The sequence below is a fragment of the Pholcus phalangioides genome, unplaced genomic scaffold, assembly GCF_987345545.1.
Source record: "Pholcus phalangioides strain wild (caught in Gottingen) unplaced genomic scaffold, Ppha-v1.0 ptg000017l_1, whole genome shotgun sequence".
Lineage (NCBI taxonomy): Eukaryota > Metazoa > Arthropoda > Arachnida > Araneae > Pholcidae > Pholcus > Pholcus phalangioides.
In genome coordinates, this window is record NW_028301610.1 from 4,327,825 (window position 1) to 4,354,804 (window position 26,980).

Here is a 26,980-nt window from a genome sequence, read left to right on the forward strand (position 1 = left end):
ATTTCACAACGTTGACTACAGAAAAAAAAAGGAAAAAATATAGTAAACTTAGGGAAAAAAGGATAAATTTACGGGCATATTTTTATAATGATAACTAATAAAATGTTGTATTTAAGTCAAACATATCAAAGATTGAAATAAAACTGATATAATATTAAAATTAAATTTCTTAAGCACTTACAACATTTTTTGTAAAGCTTAGTTTGAATATCTTGGTATAGGTACATTATGAAGAAACATGAATATCTTCAATTTACACACAGTTTCAAACTAAAATAGTGTAATCACATAACTTATGGCTGTGTTTAAAACAACAGAATATACTCAGAATAGGTGAATGCATTTTAAATTTGTTTCTATTCAAATTTGTGCCATCAGTTTGAAAATATGCCTGAATAACAATATACACAAATACACGCAAAAATCTTGAGTAAATAATTACAATAAATTCAACTTGGAAATCTTTGGGTATAGCTTCAAAAGATATTCTTTCTTAATAGAGATCAGTTGAAGTGAAGAGCTGATTGAGGACATTTCTCATAAAAAATTAATATAAGAATAAATATAATATGCAAAATAATTTGTTTTGGTTGGCATAATTCTTAGTATAAATTTTCAACTACAATTTTTGAAAGTTCACTTTGGTCAGACTAGCCATCATCATGTTCTTAGATTATATGATATTGAAGCTCAATAGGTTTTGATAATATTTTGGATATAAAACTTCAAATTTTAAACACAAAAAAGAAACTAAACTTTTTGAAGATCACTCATCAACCTGGATGAGTGTGTGTGCATAATTTCATCCTTTATAGCCACTCATAGTTGAACTTTAACATTAGAAGAATGCGTCAGGTGAGCTGAAAACTGATCACATGAATGCATTAGAAAATTGTAATTGATATCAAAACCATTAACTCCTTTAAAAGACATAATATTACTATATTTACCTGACTATATATATGACAAGGATTTTTCCCCATGGAGTTTATATCTCTAAAATAAGAGTGGAGTATTATCTCATATGAGGGTATGAACATACCATTGAAGTAAAAGAGGGCAGTTAGCACTAAATGCCTTTGAAAAACTAAATATAATAGATGAAATTTGTCAGTTTCACCAAAAGTATGTTCTTTGATTTTTTTTTTTTTTTGTGTTTTTTGTAGAAATGATTATTTCAAGTTCTGGATATATAGTCATAAATAAGCACCTTCAACGATTTCCTGATGAGTCAGTCAGGTGAGTGGCTATTAGATGTGGTCATAGTTTTGCCAAAAAAATTTTTTTTAAAGAAAAGCAACAATAACATAGCTACAGTTACTACTTTAGTGGATTAACATATCATAAGGACCATAAAGCAGAATGTCTTGCATTGTTCTGTAACGAGCCCTTAGTTGAGTGGAAATATTCAGTGTGTGTGGAAAAACCCCTATAATAGTATTTTCTACATTTTTTCTTAAAATTCTCCCAAATTGTTCTGCATTAGCACTGATCGGTGCAAATGACAATTTCAGCATATTCTGCTTTGGTGTCATAGGGTTTAAAAACAATAAGCCAAGAAAAACATCATAAAGGAATTCAAAAAATTATACATTTTGAACACTCTTGATGGATCTAAGGTTAATGTTGAGTAGGGAAGTGAAGAAAAAAGTAGTATATCTCCTTGAAGCTGCAGCATAATAATTTATGTATAATAATAAAATTGGAGATGTAATTTCTATAATGTATATTGCAATAACAGGTCTTCACAGTATTTTTAAAAATCAATCATCTCAACATTGGAAGGGGTTATTTACCACATAAAGTCAGGTGAATATGGAATATTCTGATCACATTACTACACTTAATGTTATCAAGTTAACCGTATACATTATGTGACTCATTTGTTTTCCTTTACTCATAAACAAAAAATATCAAATAAGCAAGACAACAGAAAAGGTAATTTCTTATCTTTGATATACAACAAGTGTGCACAAAATAAACAAGTGAATAAAAGAATACACGTAAAATAAATGCAACAGGCACAATATGAAGCTCTTGAATACAACAAATAAAAAGTAACAAAAATAAAATAAAAAAAATTCATCATTCTTTCCAAATGAAATGGCATCTATAGAATTCACATGTATGGCATCAAGATAACTATGGTGTTTAAATGCTTTAATAACTCAACTTATCATTTTCCTCAATTTTTTTTTTTTTTGACCAACTTTCTTCAACTTCAGAATTATCTTGTATTAAATCAAGCAACATTCCCCCTTTTAAAAAATAATGAAAATTTCCAAAGACAAAAATGCAAATTCTGTATAAAAGGAGAATGAACACTCTGATTCACATGATAATTGGTCCACTCGTTCTGAAAAAAAAAAATACATATCATGAGTTTAAATATAAATACATTGTTTTTGTGGTTTTTCCAACAATAAAGGTAAGAATGCATAAAATTATATGAGTCAACCAAATAACAATGTGACGGAAAAATGGTATCAAGATACATGAATCTTACCTGTTGATAAACAAAGTATTTAAGTATTAAAAATTTAAATTTATAGTGATAAACCTGGAAAAAACTACAATTATATCTACACATTAAGTAGCATCAACTACTTGATGCATAGTGACTGCCAACATTCATACATCTATGAGTACAAATGCATTTTTTTTAAAGTTGTAGTCAGTCACACAAATAGCCAAATTGCTTCCCAAAAATAGGCTATGTCATAAAAATCTCTTAGTTTCCTAGTTCCTTGTGCAATAAGTAACATTGCAGCACACCCAAAGGCAAGGGCGTAGCCAGGGGGGGGGGGACTTGGGGGTCTGGCCCCCCCCCCCCGAAATGTGAGAAAATGACCGAAAAAAGGGAAAAAGATGGCCAAATCTATTGTTCTGTCACTTTGGTCCCCCCCCCCCGAAATGAAAGTGGTCCCCCCCCCCGAACGAAATTTCTGGCTACGCCCCTGCCCAAAGGTACCTACATACAGAAAGTTGGTGACCTTTGCTCTCTTCTGTATCAATAACCAAAGATAAATAAAAAATTGTGTATGTAGTTTTATACTGAGATTTACAATGAATATAATTTTGTGCTCATCATTAGTGAAAATATGTTAAAGAATGCCTATTACACTAAAGAAGGCCACTCTTACTTTACTTTACTCATGGAATGTTTTCTTTTTGAGGAGAAAACTTGATGAATTGAGAAGGAAATATAAATGGGGAAAATTACATAAACTTAACATTACATAAATTGGAAAAAATCAACAATTTCATTCAGTAAATGATCATAAAATTGGGGTCAAATTGATTAGGAGCATAAACACACTCAAAACGGCAAATTTTAAAATCTACTTACTTTGGAGGTTGCTGTTACAAATTACTTATGATAACAATTGAAAAAAAAATACATAATGAGGAAAATAAGTCAGGATGAGTGAAAAAATTGCTAGATAGAAGTTTGTTTGATAGGTCCAAAATTTTTATAAAATCTGTAAAAAGTTATTTTTTTCACTAATCAAAATATGTCTTCTCTTCAGATGAGCTGGCATATTTGTAAAGACTGAGGGCATACTTGTAAAGACTAAGGGCATACTTGTAAAGACTGAGGGCATACTTGTAAAGACTGATGGCATACTTGTAAGATGTATTTTCTGACAAGAAATTTGTCTAAAATGTACAAAATTCAAATTTTCATAACTCTGTAAATTTTTCAGAAAAAGGATGATTTTTTTAACAAGTCAGTGCTGGAAAAATATTTTACCGAATATGACTTATACAACCAGAGGACCCTATAAAAAAATTAAATCTTGTAATTTTCAATAAATAATTTCTTTGACTTGTGCTTCAGAGATGATGTCTGACATCTGAAACATTTTTGTAAATGAAGGTTTCCTGCTAGACAAAAGGTTGGGGGGGGGGGAATTAGCTGAATGACAACAATAAGAGTGAAACCCCTTACATATCATAGATGCCGAAACCTAGGAGCTGAGGCACTTTGAGCTACCTAATAAATGAAATAACCCCCCCCCCCCCAATAATTTCAGAAAAAAACAATATGGTGCACCTTCCCTCTCCTACACACACGCTTTAGTCCCGTATATACGAGACAACCAGCAATTTTCAGCCCCCCCCCCCATGTTTCCTTTATGCTGGTGCCTCTGCTATATATTGATACTTAAATGAACAATAAGTGAAAAGTGTAGTATTACATAATATTTTGAGTAGAAATGTCACTTTAATATAATTGTAAGCAACACATTGCAAATAGAAGATCTTCCATCTCGTATTCCATATGCAATCAGCATCTAATAATCTCTAATTCTCTCATTGGCATTAGTGAAATATCTTCTTCTTAAAAGCCTTTTATTTTAGTAATGACGAGTTCAGATATTCTGTAAAGCTAATTTCTCAATAGAACACATTTTCCTATTCCCCCAACTTTGCACCTTCTTAAAATCAGAAGAAAGATTATTTTATAAAAGATATGGCACTTTACAGCATGTTTAGTGGTTTCCACTGTGCCACAGAAAGGGTTAGTAAAATAATATTACAATAAACTAGGAATATTTCATATTATATAAATTTAAAAAACTTACAGACTATTGAAACTTTCGTCAGCTAGAGTGCGAGCAGACAGTACTGTTGGTCCACTGGTGGAGGCTCCGTCTGAACCAAGGAAGACTGAGAACTCTGTACCACCAAGTCCATTCATTTCCACATTCCTGGAGGATGAGAAAGATGGTACAAATGGAGTAAGAGTCCTGTGCCTTGCATTGCTGGCCATATTCTGAAGGATTTGCTGCATGCTGTGAAGGAAAGAGTTGCCAATATTTTCCAATGTGGACTTGGCAACTTCTATTTGCTCCTGCATAAATGTCTCCTCCCACTGTTGCTGAGCCTCTACTTGTTTCTGGAACCATTCCTGATATTGCTCTTGCCACTCGGTCATGAATCTAGCCTGCTTACGAGCAAGCTCTTCAGAAATTGCTTTGGCCAAGGTGGTGTTGTTTGAGCTTCCTGGTGTTGGGCGCTTCTTGGAGGGCTCTGGCCCTTTCTTTTTGTCTGCTAAAAAAAACATGAAACAAAGCTATTATATTATGAGCTTATTAAAGAATTTGTTTGACCAAATTAATGTGCATGTCCAAATGAAAATGTTCTTTAATATTATAGTAAACTCTCTAAAACACAAAAGCAAAAGGGTGCAACAGTATTCCCACTTATTTCTCATTCGAAAAACCTATCCAAAATATAGTGCCAGGAGAATCAACACCATCTACAGCGTAAGGCCTCTGCCTGAAGCTCGTGATGTCACTGAAGTAGGTCATCTCACCTATATAGCCACTGGATAAACTACAAAAAAGGGAAAAGCTGGCGCATGTGTTGGCCTGCTATATCCAATGGCTATAGGTGAGATGACCTTCTTCAGTGATGTCACAAGCTTTATGCAAAGGCCTTCTGCTGTAGATGGTGTTGGGAGAATAGACACAAAAGCAAGTTAATATAATCAAGAGTTATATATTACTGAAGGGCTACTGCTGTAAAGGAACTACAAATAAATAGGGCTAACATTTAACATACCATAATCATAATAATATTTTTTTAATAATTAGTCCACCTCTACTAAGGTGTTATGTTTTCTGAACATCCAGTTTTTTTTTTGTAAGAGCAGAGAATGGTCCTCTTACAGCAGTTTCACTGCATTTTCATATAACTTTTCGAAAAACACATGAAATACATTTTGCATTATGGTAGTTGATTTGACTCTGTGAAATAAGAGAAGAAGCATTGTGTGTGCATACTAGCACTGTATCTGAATTTTTTTTGCTGACTTCATGAGACAGATGCTGCATACTGACAGTGCCATCTTAAGGCACGGCCCGGGGGCATCAAGAGAAAAGGGGCCTCACAAAAATTAGATCTGGTTGAAATTTCCGAGAATTTGCCTGGTAGGGCCTCAGAAAGATCACTTGGCCTGGACGTCCATGATGCTCTTAAGAGGGCTCTGCATACTGAAGGTGGCTGGTGTTTCCAAACCCATCATGAAAGAGTCAAAGAGCAGTAATACATTTTCAACTGAAGAGTTCAAGTGAGGAATCCAAGCCAATAGAGAATTGAGATTGCGGTATGAGGAGGAAAATGTGTCTTGAAAATTATCATTATTGATTAGTTGTAAATGTTCTGCAATGGCCCTAAGGAAATTACAAATTCACAGCCAATACAAAATATCATGGCAGATGGTCTGATTGGAAACATTGACAATAAAATCGAAGCAAAGCATCTATGGTTTGGAATGCAAGTTTGATGTTTTGCTGGTAATAGGCACTACATTGTCTATATTGGTCTCACCAGGGAGTATATCACTGTATGCTGACTGCACACCAGAAGCTAAGCGTGATTCTCAGTTTGCAGTTTGTAGCATTTAACTCCTTAATAATCAAAGACAAGATATCTCATCCTAATGCACATGTAAGAAATTCCTTCCAGCTTCGCTGGTTTTTTTACCTCTTCTGTCGTCACAGGAAAGTCTCATCATAACCCTATGAATGAAAGTTGATTTTTCTCTCCCTGTTCTTTTAATACTCCTGTTTGGTGATTTTTTTCCCCTCCATACATACTGATACATATAATGTATCTTTCTACTACAGAAAGAGAACATGTAGGGGAGAATGAGAAAGAAAAACCAATTGTAAACTCTTTGTGTGTCCCCCCCCCCCCCTCCCTTCTATTTCTATCATGCAAACAAGAAAACCAGATTTTTTGAAATGTATCGCCAATACCTCAAATTGGAGGTCATCCAAATTTGTTGCCAGAATGCCAGAAGCCTGTATGTGAACGGGTTAATTTACAACAATCCAGGCAAACATGGAATAACAAGTTTAAGTCGAAAGAAAAGAATGCGGGTATACAGTGAATTTTGACCACCTGCTTATATCTTCTCTTCATTGAGACAGAGCAGTGGGCCATGTTTGGTTAGGAGGAGAAAGTATACAGTGAAAGCAACCATTCAAGACTGACAATGCTGTGAACGATGCCATTGAGGAATGGTTTGAGCAGCAATACCAATTTCTCTTTAAGTATAGAGAATTATAGGCTTAACAAAATAATAGGACACATGCTTCAATGCCATGGAGAATCAAACTACTCTTTCAATTCTCTTGTGTTTCACTTCTTTTTTGTTTTTCATTTAACACTTGGAAATCTTGAGCAGGTTTCATTTGTTCATTTTCTAATAAAATCCTAACAAAAAGTTTACGGCTAATAGTGACATTTTTGCATGTGCTTGAATTTAAAAAGAATTTACTTTTTTAATAATAAAGTATGAAATTTCATTATCACATGGTGAATGACTTGAATGTTTTTACAGTTACATTAAAATAAATAAATAAAGACTTTGCACATATGTTTTTTAATACATTTCTCTCCTTGAAAGAGAAGCAAATGCTTAGAGCAATAAAGAATAATTCTATCAAGGGAAGAGCTGAAATATGTATTTACAGTGGAAACAGAACAGGTATCATTCTACATTATGCAAATATACCTATTGTGCAGGTGCAAAGAAATCAGATGGGTCTGATCTACAGAACTTGTATTGATCTACAGAAATGGCTTCTGTTGGAAACTTCTCAAAGGATTTAAAAAATAAAAGATGCGATTGATATGCTCAACCTAGAAAATTTTAATAAATAATTTGATATAAAAACTCATTTATCTTTCAAAGACATTCACTGAGTTGATCCAAGATTCAGAGGGTTAAAACTACAGAATGGTCACCAGTCTATTTTTTACATCTGGAATTGAAGTCAAAAATATTGAATTTGAATAAAATCCTACCAATTTTATAACTATATGACCAGCACACAGGTAATCTGAATCAATCGATTTTAAAGAGCTTCTATTGCATGATGCAAAATTGCAAAACTGTAAATTATGCTTGAAGAAAAGTATATATGCTCATCAAATATTTTTTTTTAATCAAAGAAGGACTCAATGCTCATTTCTTTGGTGTTTGAATTTGATTCATTTAATTATTTATTTAATATTATTTAGTTATTTCATTAAGAAATGAATGAAATAGTTTTGCTAGTTCATTCATTTTACATGAAAAATATTTTGGTAACTTACAGTTTTAGGTGAATTTTGGTTTTCAAGAGTGGAAATTTCAATAATTTGATTTGTTATTGGGAAATAAACCTCTGTATGTCAATGATATGAATATTGCAGCATTCAATCAAAATTTTTCTTCTTTTTTATGCAATTTTTGAATTCAGAAATACAGTAAACCCTTGTTACATTGTCACTTACGTTATTGAGAAATCATGATGATCTAAGCGGAGTGTCGTCAGTTTCAATGTAAAATATTTTGTTCAAATTTGGAGCCCTGAATGAGTGAGGGCATATACAAAAATTACATCCAGCTGGAACAGTTCTAATGTTTTAAGAACTTTTGTTTCTTTAGTTGGCAAATCAACTTCCTCAGTGTAACTTTTGTCACTTGAGTTGTTCGGTTTTGATACATAAGGTTTTATGATCACTTTTGAACATATGGCAATACTGTTATCAAGCTATTTATTTGAAGGTAGCTACAGAAATCACAGTTCCACTCTCTCAAACTTTTCCATAGTGACAAGTTAACGACCGGTAACCAAGGATTTAATAACATTGTTATCTATGAAAGCCTAGACAGGACTGAAGAAAAATGGTGACTTAACCAGAGTGACGACTTATTAGGGTGTTGACTTAACAAGATTTCACTGTAATGCATTACTTCTACATTGCCAATACTTACCAGCATCTTTGGTTCTAGATTCTTGAACATCATTCATGGGCTGGGGTGAGGCTGGTTGTGACAGTGGTTCCTGCTTAACAATCTGGATATCTGGTTCAATGACAGTCATGTTCTGATCCAAAACTCCATCACCTTCAATAAGCTCTACCTGAACTTTGACCTCACCATCATTGGTACCATTTTCAAGGACTGCATATAAGTATTAGAAATATAATTTAATGGTAACTTCTCAGTGTAAATACTAGAGATGATGAAAAAAAACCAAACTGATACACCACTAATGGTATGAAAAATGTTAAGCACACTGAATAGTGAAAGAAAATTTTTTCACTCAGCCACAATTTTTCCTTCTAGAAAGACTAAAGAAATAAATGAAAGATAAGTAACTCAAAATATGAACTGAAATAAATATTTAAATGTAAATTAATAAAAGTATTAATAACCCTTTACAAACTACAGTGCAATAATTTATTTGATATGGTAACTTGTGAATGACATGTGAGAGGCAATAACATTTATTTGAATCTGTTTTGGTCGCAATATTAATATTTAAGGATGAGTCAGAGGTTTATTATCAGTTCTCCTAAGAAGAGTTGAGAGAAGGTTTTTTGAGAAATTTGTGAGTAAGCATTTTAAGCTTCAGTTTTGAGGAAATTTCATTTGAATTATGAGCTTTATCTTATTCCCAAAAGAACAAAAAGAGAATTTCAAGGTACACTCTTTCAATAAAACAAGAAGGAAGAAATCATTGAACATATTACTGTTATAGCCAAAGGATACATTTCTTGGAGATTTTTCATAATTTTTTCATATGAAGAAAAAAAATAGATCTTATCATTTAAGAAATTCTGTCATATGAAGTGTACAGATATAAATATATTGAAACATGCCCATTTCATTTGTTAAATTATGTGTAAAATAGTTTTAAAAAAGTTATAAAAAATAGTTAAATAGTTACAAGTTATAATGAAGTTATATTAAAATAGTTATAAAAAAATTGTATATCCAATATCCCCATCTGGAACAGCATGGAGAACAATGGAAATAGAATACAGGACACACACACACACACTAGGGGTCATTCAAGTATTACGTAAGCACCTGGGCATGGCCCCCAACATGGATGGGGATGACAAGGCTCCAGCCTCGCGGCCTGAGACAATTGTCGTCATTTTTTGCTTTTTCATACTATAAATTCACTATAGAAGGGTCCGTGAAAAATCTGGCTTGAAGGGCAGATAAACATCCCAGCCTAGGGGCCCGGCTCCAGGATGTGGAAGCCATGGATTTTACTGACAAGAGTCCCGGGACGATTTTTATCATTTTTTGTTTTTTTCAACTCGTGAAACATCTGACCAGGAAGCCTGTCAAAGATCCTGGTCTAGGGATCCTACTGGAGGATTTGGGGCCATGCTTCTGAGAGGGGGTGATTTTGATAACAAGGAGTGGTGACGATTAGTGAATGATGACGACGTTTGAATGATGGAAAATTTTTCATTTACCTCCAAGAAAATCTACTACGTCGGAGGGTCGAAGTACCAACGCTCCCCGTTGAGCCCACTCGCGCAAAGACCGATCTCTACCAGTCATATTAACAACATCGATCCGTTATTTGGAGAATCTAGAGAGTATCACAATACACTTTGGCCACATAAAGAGAGAGAGCTCTCTCTCACTCTCTCTCTATCCACAGATCACAGATTCCCAAACTTTTTACGTTTGAGGCATCCTCAGAAATTTTAAATTCGTCACAGCATCCCTGCTTGATCTCGAAACGCTTTGGCGGCAACCTTTAAAGTTTCGTGATACACTGATTGGGAATCAACATTATTTTACTACGTAGGTTCAATGTAATGTTTTCCCAAAATATTTCACGGCACGCTCGACTGCCCGTTTGGGAATCACTAACCTAAATGTGTCATCGAAATTCCTTTTAATCACACTGGGGTGCAATGATATATTTTTAATTCTAATCTCATCACCAAGGATGCCGCGAACGTGCTGCGAGTTTGGGAACCTTTGCTATAGTGCGCATAGAAACCGCCCAATCGATTGTTTTCTTACGTAATACAATAACAGAATAGTGTCTGTTTTCGCTAAAACTTGTAGTTTACCAGATTTACTATATCATATGGCAATAATATGGCGCCGAAACTTAGAGGCTGAGGCCATTTGAGCCCCCCCCCCCCCCAATAATTTGTGAAAAAACAATGCAATGCACCTTCCTCCTCCTACGTACAAGCTTGAGTTTCGTATATACGGGACGACCAGCAACTTTCAGCCCTTCCAATGTTTTCTTCATGTCGACGCCTCTGACTTGAAGGACTTATGAAATATTCCCGAGTATGTGACCAGGAAATGGATCCAGCGTAACCATTCAATACAAAAAAAACTGATTCCTTCTTATAACCACGTGGGATAGAATCAGGATCGTCTTAACAGAGCATCAGGGAAAATTACTTTGATATATATATATTCTGGGTGCCCCTAATTAGTTGAAAGTACCTGATTATAAATTTTATGCTTTCTCTCGAAAATCATAGCACATATATAGATATAAATACAAATACAACGCCACAACAGGCAAAATGCCCAACGAGGAGACTGAGAAAAAGATGCCCATAACAAATATGGATGTCATATATTTCAAAAATACAGCAACCCAATTAAAAACACAATCACAAAAAATTATAAACAATATATACACATGATACAATGCCCATAAAGAATATTATGGTTGTCTTATGAAAAAAATATAAATCTAATATAAATATAAAAAATATAAATCTAATATAAATATAAAAAATATAAATCTAATATAAATATAAAAAATATAAATCTAATATAAATATAAAAAATATAAATCTAATATAAATATAAAAAATATAAATCTAATATAAATATAAAAAATATAAATCTAATATAAATATAAAAAATATAAATCTAATATAAATATAAAAAATATAAATATATAGATATTTCATTATCAGAGGCCTCTTATGCACTTGAGGCCCCCGACGGCACTGGGCACCGAGATTCGGTGTGACAAGCGCTGATTTCGCAAAATTACGGATATACTTTCACAATTCTCGAAATAAAAAAACCCACCGAATTAACTGAAGTCGAAATAAAACGTGTCCATTTACAGTAGACTCTCGTCTATTATCCGGCCTAGTTTAATAATACATTAATAAATAACATTATTACCTTTCACATTTGTGTAATCCAAGGCCGTAGCCAGAAATTTATTTCGGGGCGGGGCAAAGTGATAGAACAACAGATTTAACCATGTTCGGGGGCGAATTCCTGGTCACCCCTCCCCTCGCCTTGCATTTATTAAAGAACCGTAAGATAAGATTAAATAATTTTTGTAAGAACTAAGCCTGGTTTTATGTTAATGTTTTGTTTAGTTTGATGTTTAATGCTTTGTTTAGTTTGATGTTTAATGTTTTGTTTAGTTTGATGTTTAATGTTTTGTTTAGTTTGATGTTTAATGTTTTGTTTAGTTTGATGTTTAATGTTTTGTTTAGTTTGATGTTTAATGTTTTGCTTAGTTTGATGTTTAATGTTTTGTTTGGTTTGATGTTTAATGTTTTGTTTAGTTTGATGTTTAATGTTTTGTTTGTAAATGCGTGCATTCATACTGCAGGGCAAGCATCTTCAACACGGCGCTCCCTGAAGTGCCCGGAGTGCTCGATGCTCGCGTCCGATTTCGTGCTCGCGAGCACTTGATCAACGTTCCAATTGGAGGAATACACCTTGGAGGAATTGCATTCAAGAATTGAAATCATTGTTATTTCATGCATTCGTATGGTAAACTTGCCGTAAGGGTGCTCTTCTTTTGATGATGGGTACAGGTAGTGCTTGCGACTGGAAAAAGGTTGAAGACCTCTGCTGTAGGGTAGATGATTTTATGGTTCCTGCGAGTAAGTTTGATAAATATAAAATTTATCTCAAAATATATACAGTATTTTCATTCTTGGACTTCCTTTCTCTGTAATGAATTTTTAAAACGTGCAGAACAGTATACAACAAACATTTTTCAAGTACTGGTCAGAAAATATGAATAAGGCCGGTATTACACTGTAAAAGTTTGATAAGAATTCTTTTATAAAACTTGAAAATGTAACCAATAAACACATCTGTTACATATAGAAACGTCCTCTCCACTTGTCAATACAAGATTCATCGAAAGACTGGTTATTTGTGGAGATGAAGATTACAAGGAAGAAAATTCATCACTGCCCCCACGGGGACTCGAACCCCGGTCTCTCGCTCGCCAGACGAGGGATCTACCATCTAAGCTATGGAAGAAGATAGAATATTTCAACCTTGGAGCGTATATATGTAGGCAAGCGAGAGACCGGGGTTTGAGTCCCCGTGGGGGCAGTGATGAATTTTCTTCCTTGTAATCTTCATCTCCACAAATAACCAGTCTTTTGATGAATCTTGTACATCTGTTACATGCGAGCGAACTTAACTGATCCGCCTATTGGTTGCATTTTTCAAGTTTTATAAATGGACTTTAGTAAAACGTTTGTACACTATAAAAGTTTTGTAAAAGTGATATAAAACCGGAAAAATACAACCAATAAGCTGATCGGTTACATTCGAGCAAATATGACCAATGAGCTTATTGGTTGTATTTTTCAAGTGAACTTGAAAAATGCCACCATAAAATTATTGGTTAAATTATAGAAAATGCAACCGATGATATTATTGGTAGCATTTTCCAAGTTTTATAAAAGGACTTTTACCAAACTTTTATAGTGTAATCCCGGACTAAAAAGGATGCTTTTAATTGTATAGGTCGGATAGGGAATGAGCATATAAGAACTCCGGCCTATCCGGCTTGCCCTATTAGGCCGGATAATAAGTGTCTACTTTACTAATAAAATTAAAATTTAGTGAATTTAACCCTCTAAGTCCCGTACATATTTGAATATGCGTGCAAATATATGGTGAAAAAAATCAATTATACCTATTTCTTTTCTCAATGTCTATGGTATTTTAGAGAAAGTAAATCTTATATAGTGTCATTTCAGTTCAAAATACGGCTATGTTAATGCAACACTTTTTTTTATCTAGAAAGAGCTGATTTCTTGTTGGTGTCATTTTTGAGAGCTGCTGAAATTTTACGTGTTCGAAGATTTATAAAATCGCACAAAATTGAGGAGATTAAAAATAAAATTTCCAAGGTACAAACTATTCAACTTTGCTGAGCAAGATTTTATCTGTTTTAATCCTTTATCTACTCACGGTACTTTGAAGTACCAAGGTTTGATAATTTGTTATGTACTGATTGTTTGAAAAACAGCATGTTTTTTATATTTGTTTTGTCTTTAATTTGAATTAAAATGACCAACCACACGATATACATTATAATTATTTATTATTATATTTATATTTTAATTCATACTTATTATCATTTTCTTCTCTTTCTACTCTTCATAACGTGGTAGATAAAGTGTTAAAGGATAGTGACCAAGTAGCGGCCAGCGTAACCATTCAATAACCGGCTCCCTTGCCCAATTTATGGTGCATTTTCCGTTCCCCAGAATAGTTTAGTTGTTATTTTTCACACACTTAAAAGAACCACTTTGAAGCATGAACAGGAGCGCACACACACAAATCAATATCTTTAGCTCGTCGCGCGAAAAGCCTACCAAAAGTTGGCTACGCACAATTCAACAAACACTGCCTTTTCTAACCACGTGATAGAATAACTAGGGACGTTTTTACCGGACGCGAGGCCCTGTGTGAAAATCATCATTCCGACTTTTTTATTAACATTTTCTCAGTCATCTCTTGTTTTATCCAGGGTTGACAGGTTTTTGACGTTTAAAACCTGTCACGTCAAAAACCTCAGATATTGATTTTCAATATAAAAATTCCCGTTGAAAATACACACATCGATTGCATGTAATGTTTAAAGTCACATAAATTATATTATACAAATAATAAATACTGAATATGATTGTAAAATAATTTTCTGCTCTCTACAGAATTATTTTGGACAATATATATGTACTTTCATGTAAAATATACAATTTGAACGAGCTGAAGGAAAAACTATGAAACTATTTGATGTTCTTCAAGATCCTTCTCGACCTTCCAAGATATAAACCATCTGCTGTACTCATAACAGATAGGTGTTTAAAAAAAGTTTTTTACACCATATATATGTAATGTTGATTTCTGTTATTAAACTTTCTAGATAATCACTGAGATAATTAAAATGATGCCCTTATTGTGCATAACATTAGAATACAGCTAGCAATAAAAAAAATAATGAATTGGACTAAAATGTCCTTTAATTTAGCAGTGCTGATTGGATATGATGCTTAAGAAAAGCTCCTATAACTTATTCTATGTTGTCAGTATTGTCATTCTTACTTTTTACGTAAGAATGACAACACTGACAACATGTTTTTGACTGTTTTAATACTGAGTACGTTTTTGAGGTCAAAAACCTAATTCTGTGATCTCCTACCACACATATTTTGAATAAACAGCTCTATTTCGCTTAGGAAATTGAACACGGGTAATCAGTAGTTTAGATCACATTAGCAGTTTAGATAAAAATGGACCATAAACTTATGTATCTGGTCTACACTCTCGCTATCAAAAAATTAAAGTTGCAAATTGTAATTAATATTTAGTTTTAATTATTGTCATAAATTAGTGTTTAAAAATAAAACGCAATATGCAAAAAAGTAAGTTCTTCATCGTGTCATCAACCTATATACTGTATTCAAAATAATATCCAAAAACATTCACTTAGGTTTTTGACAATTTTCGACAGTTTTTGACGGTTTAAACTAGTTTTTGACATCAAAAACCCAACCCTGGTTTTATCGCTGAAAAATTTAAGCAATGATTTTTCGAATGCGGCCGCACCTGACGCCCACTTTTCATAGGCGGCTCAAAGAATACCAGAACCATATTGACAATGACCATTTAATGAATCTGAGATTCGGAATGATAAGTATTGATTTTGATAAATATTACGGACACATACTTTCATAATTCTCGAAATTCAAAAATAAAAAAACTCCGCCGAATTACTAGAGTTAAAATGGGACGTGGAAATTTATAATAGATACAGTACTAATAAAATTGAATTTGAGTGAATTTAATCCTTTAGGTCTCGCGTATATTTGAATATACATGAAAAATATAAGGGCAAAAAAAAAAAAAAAAACCATTATACCTATTTATTTTCTCAATTTTTTTAGGCATTTTTAGAAATTAAATCCTGTAGTATCATTTCGGTTCTCAAAATACGGCTATATAGATACAATACTTTTTACCTAGAAAGAGTCGATTCCTTGTTGGCGTCACTTTTTGGGAGCTGCTGAAATTTTACGTACAAATACAAATACAATGCCACAACAGGCAAAATGCCCAACGAGGTGGCTGTAGTAAATAAAAAAAAAAGTAAGGACATTAATTCAGTTTCTTCTAAATTAATGTCCAATTTTTGTGAAAATTCTCAAATACACCGAAACCCTCTGCTACAACAATACTCAATATAACTGTTAATTCCTCTACAATATTTTTCCGAATCTTGTTTGGAATTGCCTACAGTCTAACTCTCAATACACCAATATCCTTTATTAAAAAAAGATGTTTTTGAGTAGGTAGGTGGGTTTGAACCCATGTGCCCTGATCTCTTCCCATCTGAAACTCCGTATCTTACCACCCCACCACGACAGCACAAAAACGGTTTGTAAATCGGCACAAATTTCAGGAGATTCAAATTAAAATTCGAGGTAAAAACTATTCAACTTTGCTACGCAATATTTTATCTGTTTATAAATAACATTAAAAATACTCTTTGTATATATTTTAACTTCAACTCTTTATTTAGCCGTGTTTCTCTCAAGCAACGTGAGTTTCTTACATTTTTAAAATAGTGAAATTAATTATATTATGCCCTAGCTCGTTTCGGCATTGATGCTTTTAAAGCCAACTCCTAAACATTCGATTTTCACTTGCCTCCTATTTCTTGACAAGCCAAGCAAGAACGATTTTGCACCCTTGGAAGGAAATACAGGGTTATAACCAGGACTTTAGTGTTATTTTGCCGCCTCAACTACTTAAAATTCAATAACTTTATAACGATATTCTTTGTTCCCACTTAAAATTTGCCACGCGGGCAGTTGCCCCTTCCCCCCCCCCCCCAGGTCCGGCCTTGAGCAAATACCATGTGTGGAGGATACATATTGCTGTGCAAGTAAGTTGGCAAATAATAAGTGACATTTTTTAACTATTCAAATCTATGTAAATAGTATAAATACAGCGATCATGTAGTGCAACCAGGGGCGTAGCGGGGTGGGGGGGCCAGACCCCCAAGTCCCCCCCTCCCGAAATGTGAGAAAATGACCGAAAAAAGGGAAAAAGATGGCCAAATCCATTGTTCTGTCACTTTGGTCCCCCCCCCCCGAACGAAATTTCTGGCTACGCCCCTGAGTGCAACATCCCATATTTCTTAAATATTGACAAATCTTTTTTTGTCATGTAAAATAGCATTCGGGGTACCGCATTTGCATATAATACAATCCGTCAAATTTTTTTCATCTGCATATTTCACAGTGCTTGTAAATTAACCCCTAGGTAGCGTGTAATTTATTCCAGAAAATTGCACCAAAAATAGAAATCTTTTTTCTTTGTTGCGCATTATATCAATAACAAAAGATGAACGAACTCGATTCGGCTTCATGGAAAAGAAAAAAAAAATTTTTTCGTAAAATAGTATTTAAAATATAATCATCAGACCACAAATATAAAATTTTTCTGTTGCCTGAACTGGACTCGGGCGCCACTGTCAAAGGGTGAGTGGGTTAATTAAAAAATCCGCTGTAATTAATTAAATTGCTGTGCACTGATGTATTGTTTCAATCGAAAATATCCCCAGGCACCCATTAACACATCCGTATTTTCTAAAAAAAAAATTCGATACGTTTTTATGGGGGTGAACCACAGAGAAAAATCCCCGTGGAGAAGTATATTGAACAGCACATGGCACCTCGCGGATGGAGAAATTGACAGGGTGTCTCCCCGAAATGTGAATTCGATCCTAGGCCACGAGAAACGTGTTATATAAAATCGATATTTACCTTCGCAAACTTCATAGGCGCCTTCGTGTTGTTCTCCGTTGACTTTAGTAAGGGCGAACCCCATGGTGTTGATCTCCTTCAGGAAATCTTCGAATTTCGCGCAATGGCGCAACGATGACATGAGCTCCACGTCATCTTGAACCCGTGGCACGAGTGCATTTTCGGATGGGCCAATTCCATCAGCACAGCCGGCGTCATCACCAACGACGAAGGATGCCGTTGCTGCCGCCGTGTTACTATAATTATGGAAAGCTCTTTCCTCATCCTCATCCTCCTGCTCTTCTTTCTTGGTCGGGGTTAAGAGTACCTTCGCGGCGCTTGCTCTTCGAATCCTCTCTCTCCTCCGTCTTTGCCTTTCAGCCTCGTTGAGAAGCCTCTTGAGTTTGGACTGGGCTTTCCTTCTCTCGTCTTCGACGGCACGGATCTGCATCATACCCTTCACGTCGAGTTTACCGATCGTCTTCAGCTTGTACAGCCGACTCAGCTGGGCGTTACAGTTCTGTATCTTGGTCCTGGTCGCCTCCTGGGCCGGCGACGACGTGTGCTTACTGACCGGGGTCTTGAGAGTGTCCAGGGTCATCGTGACGACGTCGTCCCCGTTCATACTCGCCACGTACGACGTCGCGTCCAGCGTGAACGTCTCGAATTTGTCTATCACCACCTCGTCGGTAGGTTCTTTCTTGATGGCTTTGATTAAGGTGATTGTTTTTTTTCGCGTGCCCGACATGGTTACGGGTAGTAGATGGACAATAGTACCTATCCTTGCAACAGTAACAACTGCTGGAAATACTCGACAGCAACGATTGAATCAATGTCCGACGACGACGAACGCTCCGGATAATGTGACGCTCCTGGTCCGGTATAGGCCCGTTTTTTTTATTTTTAGTTTGCGTTGGAAAGAACGCAGTCTTTGCCTCACCGCAGTCCGCATACGCAGCGCTCTCCGCTCCTTCTCCTAATAGGGGTGGGGGAGATAACGGGAGTATCTTGGCGACGGAGCGGAGTACGTTTTGGCGTCGACGGCGAGGCAAGGAGTAGCGTCTCCGGTAATAATAAAATCCTCCGCACTTTCCCACACGTTGACTCCTCACCAAAAGGTCTCTCCGTTTGGCGACTTTTTCCATCCCTTCTTTTATTTTTTTCAACTCGCGTCCCTTCTGTCTCCCGTCCCCTCAGCCTTGGCTCCATCCATCCTACCCGTACTTTGAATGAAGAGCAGAGTTAAGTACAAACCGCGATCGACCCGCGTATGCCGAGAACTCAACATCACCACAGTACGGCTTTAGACAACAACAAAAAATATATAATCGTTCAATGTTTTACGTGCGTAGGTATGGGATACCGGAGAAGAAAAAATAAATAAATCAAAATGAGAATACCCTTCACGCTACGTACAATACGATGATATAACATGATCAACATTACCCATGTAAAGCCGATCGAACATTGCGAAAGAATGATTCACATGATTTTTTCCCCCATATTGGAAACAGTTAAACGTGCGTCCGCTTTACAAAAACGCGGTATACTTTTTTTTTAAATAATTTTCAACACTTTCGAATTGAATAACAATGAACCAAAGCGTTTCCCGAGTTCAGCCCGTGGTAGATGCGTCTAAATTTACAATTTGTTTTCGTCTGCCATTTATTTTACTCAGAGGCGCGTGGGAAATATCTTAGACCAGTGTTTCTCAACCTTTCATTAAAACAAGACCAGTTTAATTTGACGGACTACTTTGCGTTCCATATTACGGGACATTCGTGTAATTTTCGTTGCCCCGTTTTTTCAACGATATTTACTTGAATTTGTAATAGTCGTGAAAATATTGGGGCCGTTCAAGTATTACGTCAGCAAATTTTTAGCCATTTTGACCCCCCCCCCCGTCAGCAAAAGTAAGCAAAACTCTGACCCCCCTCCTCTCCCTTGTCAGCAAAATTTCGTCAGCACTGCCCCCACCTCCTAACGCATATTGGTGGGATCAGAAACGTACGCGTGGAAGGGGGGGGGGTGCAAATGGGGCTCGTGCGCCTCCACTCCCCAGACGAACAAAATTTTTTTTTATGTAAAAAAAATTAAAATTCCGAAACAAAATACCTTTATATGTTATATTAATATATTTCTGTTAATTTCAATGCTATTTGAAGGGTAAGAACTCAAAATTTCTCTTTAAGAAATTCATTCACCCACCCTTTAAGCCATATAATATATTACCATAATGGTAAACCCTTGACCCGCGGACCAAATGTGGCCCTGAAGGCTATCTGATATGGCTTGCCCGCAAACCCAATTTTGTAAAAATGAACTAAGCGGCACATTTACAGATCGTTTAAATGACCCGTGGCACGATTCCAGAGTATTTAAGTAACCCGTGGCACATTTTCAGATCACTGAAGTAGGCCCGTGGCACATTGAAAGATCACTTAAGTAACACGTGACACAGTTCAGAACACTGAAACGATTTATGGCACATTTAGAGATTCCCTTGAGTGACGTGTGGCAGAATTTTAGAGCACTTAAGTGCCCCCCCCCCCCCGCTCCCATTGCGGTTCTACATCACTGAAGTTACCCGCAGAACATTCCCAGATTATTTAAGTGATCCGTGGCATAATTACGCATCACTCGAGTGATCCGTTGCACAGTTCCAGAGCACTTAAGCAGCCCGGACACATTTCCTGAGCACTTGAAGGATCTGTGAAACGTTTAGAGATCGCTGAAGTGGCTCTGTAAGAGATTTATCATTAGGGAGAATATTAGTTCAGGTGCCCACAAACTAGCGAAAGATTTTTCTCGTTTTTGGCGACCGCGTAAAATGTCATTAAGGATATCTAATATTTGCATAAAGCGTGGTTGATGACATAAGCATCGTCCAAACCCCCCTCCCTCCCCCAATCGATGCTGACGTAATACTTGAATGACCCCATTTTCATAATATGAATTATATTATGATAGAGATAGACGGTTTTTTCTCAGCACAAGATATCATGGAAACAGATATTTTCTGGATATTATGCTGAGGTGAACTCGGAAAGAAAAGTCATCTGGTCTCGAAGCAAGGCCCTCTTGCATACCAGGCAAAAGCACTACCATCTACACCACTGGAGACACAACCCTGCTTTCCTTTGATGATAATTGCGGATGTCTTGTATTTTAATGATTATTTTTATTTAAGATTCTAGTTTACCGTATTTTTTTCTATAAAATATGGTCATCAGATCCATTTGAATTTTTTTTTTCGTGAAATACATTCTTTTATTGCGATTTGTAGCAGCCCTTTATTTTCACACGCTCCAGCAATTTTATTAGTTAATTAGCAAATTGCATTTAAAACCATAAATAAAATTTTCGGAAAAATTTAGTGATGTCCCATATTTACGATCGCAATTTCCTGCATTCTCCTCGATGGTGTATGATGACTTAGGTAAGCATATTTAAACCCATATGGGTATTACTAAAATCTAGAGCCCGGATTATATGCACTAAAAAAGTGGCAAAATATGCTCTAAAAATATTCAAATATGTACTTAAAAATGTAAAACTATGCACTGAAACATGCAAAAATAAGTACTTAAAAATGCAAAAATAAGTACTTAAAAATGCAAAAATAAGTACTTAAAAATGCAAAAATAAGTACTTAAAAATGCAAAAATAAGTACTTAAAAATGCAAAAATAAGTACTTAAAAATGCAAAAATAAGTACTTAAAAATGCAAAAATAAGTACTTAAAAATGCAAAAATAAGTACTTAAAAATGCAAAAATAAGTACTTAAAAATGCAAAAATAAGCACTTAAAATACCAAAATTTGCACTTAAAATACTAAAATGTGCACTGGGAATCCAAAAATATGCATTTAACACCCCAGGATATACACTAGAAATCTTTAAAGTCAAAAATTCCGAAATATGTGCAAAAAATGAGAAAATATGCATTTAAAAAAATCACCATGCAAAAAAAAGGCAGATGCAGATGTGCTTTCAAAAAGCATCTTTTCTATTTCTTTGTGCATATGTATTTTCATTTACAAAAAAATATCCCCTCATATATATACCCGCATATGCAAATAACTTGTACATATTTTTTATTCAGGCATTTTTTAGTTTTTAGTATCGGTCTTTTAGTATTTAATTTTTTAAACTACAAATTTACTGGAGATTCAATGCAAGGGGCCCGCTTGAAATTTTTGATGCGGAAGTGGGGGGGGGGGGGGTCTGTCCAGTCTGTCGACCGGTCAGTCTCCATAGACTGACGGTATTCTAGCCTTGGAGTAGTGTACTGGAGAAATCTTATTATTCCTTGACTAAGGCCGGGATTGTACTAAAAAAGTTTTGTAAAAGCTCTTCGATAAAATTTCAAAATTGCAATTAATAGGCGCATCGATTGCATTCGAGAAAATGCAACCGATATGCTTATTGGTTGCATTTGTAAGGTTTTATACAAGAGATTTTATAAAACTTTTAAAGTGTAATTTCAGACTTATACTTTATAAATCTACAAATGGGACCCCGCTAAAGATGTGGGGAACATCTTTTGTTCAAAAAAGATTTGAATCCGTCATTAACCCTTGATAACTTAAATCAGTTTTAGACCGGACTTACGCTAATAAAAGTTTCAGAAAAGTTACTTTATAAAACTTGAAAAATGCAATCAATAAGATCATCAGCTGCATTTGCTCGAATGTAACCAATATGCTTATTGATTGGATTTTTCAAGTTTCATAAAATTTCATTTATAAAACTCGAAAAATGAAATCAATAAGGTGATCGATTCCATTTGCTGGAATGCTACCAATGCTCTTATTGGTTGCATTTTTCAACTTTTATAAAAGTACTTTTATCACACTTTTATAGTGTAATGCCAGCCTAACTCAATAACTAATGTAGTTAGTAGTCTATTAGACGAATGTTTAGTTATCTAGAGTTAATGTATTTTAATTGTATTTATGACATGTTGCGGTTGACCCTTCACATTTGCCCTTGAATTGTTATACTGAACTGTTAAATATAACTCAAAATTTAAATTATGTGTGATTGTTCATGTAAAGACCTCTATAACAATATGGTTCCTTGGATAAACTCGCGGCCGAGTACGCACAAAATATTATTGAATACGGCCGCGTCTGATTTATATTTGGTTTTACTTGTCCTTCGTTCCTTAGTGAAAGTATGAGACCTCTGTTCTACAATATGTTTGTGGATGGGCCTCACAAGACTGAGGGGGCTCTAGTGGGGAATCACGTATATAAAAAAAATTGCACTAAATTTCAATGAAATTTGTTTTAGAAAATCAATTTCAGAGAGGCCCAACTGAAGTCGTAATTGGGAAAGTTCCTGTCAAATACCCAAAGGCTCTGTTGTGTATGTGTACGGTATATGTTTGTTAAATAAGGAATTGCATAAAAATTTTGGATTTTTGCTAGGAAACGAAACTCATTCAGTTCCCTTAATGGGAACTATTATGAATTTAGATGCGTATTACGCATAAACATGATCAAATCCAAACTAATTTACAAGAACTTCTTTTGTGACATAAATTAGTTCGAGTTCTTCTGCAACAAACTTAATTTTTCAGTATATGTGAAACTTCTAAAAAGGTATTTCAAATTAATTGGAAAATTGCAAGATGATGACTTCAAAAAAATCCATGGACATTATATTTATTTTCTAATAAAGAATTTTTAAATTAAAAAAAAGTTTGAGAAACGAAATTTATTATTCTCGTACGTAAATGTGTATTTGAAAATTATTCCTACTATCATCACGAAGTAGAAACATTGATCCGGATAATCGGGACGCTATACGTTATGTATACATTACTCGAAATAGATGCTTCCGGTAAACATGAAGTGTTGCGAAAATCCCAGCGGGAGCGATTATTTTTAGCCAACTCTGACGACGTCATTGCCATCAACCAATCAAGGCACAGCAACTCCATTGGTCCGGAAAATACTTACGAAATGGTCATGAATTTTGTAAAATTCATATCACACTTGCACTTGTGATTTTTTTTGGTGGGGGCGGGGCGGGGTTTACCCTTTTTCTATCTTAGGGGTCATTCATCGTCAGCATCGATGGGGGTTCCCGATTTGCTGACTTTTGATGACAAGGGGGGAGGGAGGATTTGGATGATGCTTACGTCATCAACCACCGTTTCTGAAGATATGAAATCTCCCTAATGGCATCTTACTCGGTGCGCCAAAAGAGGAAAAAAACCTTTCGATAGTTATTGGGCACCAGAACTAACATTTTCCCTGTTGATAAGTCCCTACAGAGCCACTTTAGTGATCTCTAAATGTTTCGCGCATCCTTCAAGTGCTCTGTAAATGTGTCCGGTCCACGTAAGTGCTCTGGAACTGTGCAACGCATCACTCAAGTGATCCGTAATAATGCCACGGATCACTTAAATAATCTGGGAATGTTCTGCGGATAACTTGAGTGATGTAGAACCGCACTGAGGGAGGGGGGGGGGGCTTAAGTGCTCTAAAATTCTGCCACACGTCACTGAAGGGAATCTATAAATGTGCCACGGATCGTTCAAGTGTTCTACAACTGTGTCTCGGGTTACTTAAGCCATCTTTCAATGTGCCACGGGCCTACTTCAGTGATCTGAAAATGTGCCACGGGTCAGTTAAATACTCTGGAATCGTGCCACGCATCTTTTAAACGATTTGTAAATGTGCCGCTTAGTTCATTTTTACAAAATAGGGTTGGGGGGGGGGGAGCCGTATCAGATAACCTTCAGGGCCACATTTGGTCCGTGGATCAAGGGTTTACCATATATGGCTTAAAGGGTGGGGTCACAATGAATTTCTTAAAGAGAAATTTTGAGTTCTTACCCTTCAAATAGCATTGAAATTAACAGAAATTGATTATAATAACACACACACACACATATAAAGGTATTTTCTTTCGAAATTTTAATTTAATTTTTATTTTCATTACATTTTTTTTTTCGTTTGGTGGGGGAAAGGCACACGAGCCCCCTATGCCCCCCCCCCTCTCGCTTGCGTTTCTGAACCCACCAATTTGCGTTAGGAAATTCGGGGGCAGTGCTGACGAAATATTGCTGACAAGGGTGGGGGGGGGGGGTAAAAAATGGAAAACATTTGCTGACGCAATACTTGAACGACCCCTTACCATGAGTTTTTTTTTTCGTTTTTGTTCAAAAGCCCCATAATCTCGGCCCAAGAGGGTACCCCCCCCCCCACCTTTGCGTACGCCATTGCACGCGCGTTCACTGAAGTTACAGATCGTGCCACTAGGCATGGTTTGCTTCAAGTTTTTCCATCCGACTATGACAAGTGCGCCAATCTAGGGCAAATGGGAGGGGACGACGACGAAGGGACTCGTAACCCGGATGGCAAATTTTAGTAGGAAACAGCGTTACAACAGTATAGGGAGTCGGCAAAATGAAGTTTGGCGCCTCCCCCGATAGATTATATCAAAGCAGGGATGTGTGTGTGTGTGTATATGAATAATTTTTTCAGTCTGCGGTCGAACATGCTACATGACTATTCATAGGCGGAACCGGGCAGGGGTGGCGAGAGGGTGGAGGTGGAAAATCCACACTACCACTTCCGTTCACTGTTCTGCTGCGTTCCTGTCATCCACCCTCCGCGTTCAAAGAGCCTGTATCTGTTTATGTGGCTTCCGCTAGTGGACCATAGTCATTGTATGCCCGCGGCTCCCCAAAACAGTCTCAAAAGAGCCACTACATGGCACTGAATACACGCACACCAATATGGAACTCTAGGAACCGCGACGCACACCTTGAGAAACAGTACTTTAGGAAATACCATAATAAACAGCAGGGTAATAAGGGAAGTCGCTAACCCACATTTTACTGGTGAAACTTGCAATTAGAAAAAGTATCAAAATAACTTGTAGACCTCAGGATACGTCACTCATATTGCAAGGGGTTGTATAGTTTTAAAATACAAACATTAACTTTTTATGCGGACACCCTGTGCTCGAAAACCAAATTAGAAAGTTGTTGCCTTGTCTCTTCTGAGACCAACAAAAAAAATTCCACGTTTGTAAGTGCAATATTCACTGAGATATTTAAATTCCAGAATTGGAGAAAAATTGTGAAAGAATAACAAAAACTAACGGACAACGCTTCTTCCCCCTATTTCTGTGCTGTGTCGAGTCTACCTCGACATAGGTCTGCATCAGGAAACAACGGTACTTCATTGTTACAATGACCCCTTGCGATAATAGGAAGACCCCTGTGAATTCAGTTTCTCAGCAGAACTCATAAACTATACAAAAACTGCAAAGGGACAAACTTCCAGAGGCCTTCCATATTGCGGGGAAGGCGTTATGAAGTATGAACTGTAAAAAAACTCGCCACATCGGCTTAGTTGTGGGATGTGACTGACAGGGTTCCCGCTGGGGATCAACCCTATTTTTTGTCTTTTTACACTATAAGGGCATCCTCACACGGGAATACTGTACTCAGACGTGCCAACTTTCGAAATCCAGAAATCCAGAGATTCTCCCGAGGGGGATACCCCCCCCCCCCCCGACACTCATAGACTCGATCAAAAAAAAAGTTAATAAAACAGAATTTCGGAATTTTTTTATTTTTATTTTTTAATAAATTAAGAAAAAGTTACATTCTTTCCCCCCAAGGCAGGTTCTGCATTGCCCCTGAGAAGAATATAATTCCATGCCAGTCTTTCCATGCGGAATAGAGAAATCACATCTACATACTGTTCATAAAGTATAAGTGTTTCCTTTCGTGGATGCTATCAGTGATTGATAATCTTGGGTATATGAATTCTTAAAAGCTTTATATTTAGCTTTATAAATAGCTTTCGGAGGCCGAAACACTACGCTGACATGCCGTAAAATCACGTCATGTCAGTGTAGTGTTTCGGCCTTTTGATAGAGGTTCTCAAACTTTTGTCAACAGCGGCTCCCTTGCCCAATTCATGGCTCATCTGCGGCTTTTCAAAATAGTTTAGCAAATATTTTCCTTATAAAAGAACCAGGGCCGTCTCAAGACCATCATGGGCCCCGGGCCAGGTGATTTTTGCGAGGCCCTATCTGGACCAGATTTCATTTTGTGAGGCTCCTTCTT

General features: G+C 36.0%; 1 protein-coding gene across 2 annotated transcripts in view; it reads right to left on the reverse strand.

Moving 5' to 3' along the window:
- Window positions 1-1,133: 1,133 nt before the first annotated feature.
- Window positions 1,134-26,980, reverse strand: part of LOC149072127 (uncharacterized) — a 29,909-nt gene continuing 4,062 nt past the window's right edge. Inside the window, exons 1-4 of one of the 2 annotated variants that reach the window (XM_089246338.1) lie at window positions 17,902-18,855; window positions 8,780-8,968; window positions 4,590-5,058; window positions 1,134-2,356 (exon numbers count right to left, since the gene is read on the reverse strand). In XM_089246338.1, coding sequence (XP_089102464.1) covers window positions 2,332-2,356; window positions 4,590-5,058; window positions 8,780-8,968; window positions 17,902-18,628 — 1,410 coding nt within the window. In that variant the 5' untranslated portion in view covers window positions 18,629-18,855 and the 3' untranslated portion in view covers window positions 1,134-2,331. Of the gene's footprint in view, window positions 2,357-4,589; window positions 5,059-8,779; window positions 8,969-17,901; window positions 18,856-26,980 lie in introns of those variants that run through there. The other variant, XM_089246339.1, reaches the window with a different exon arrangement.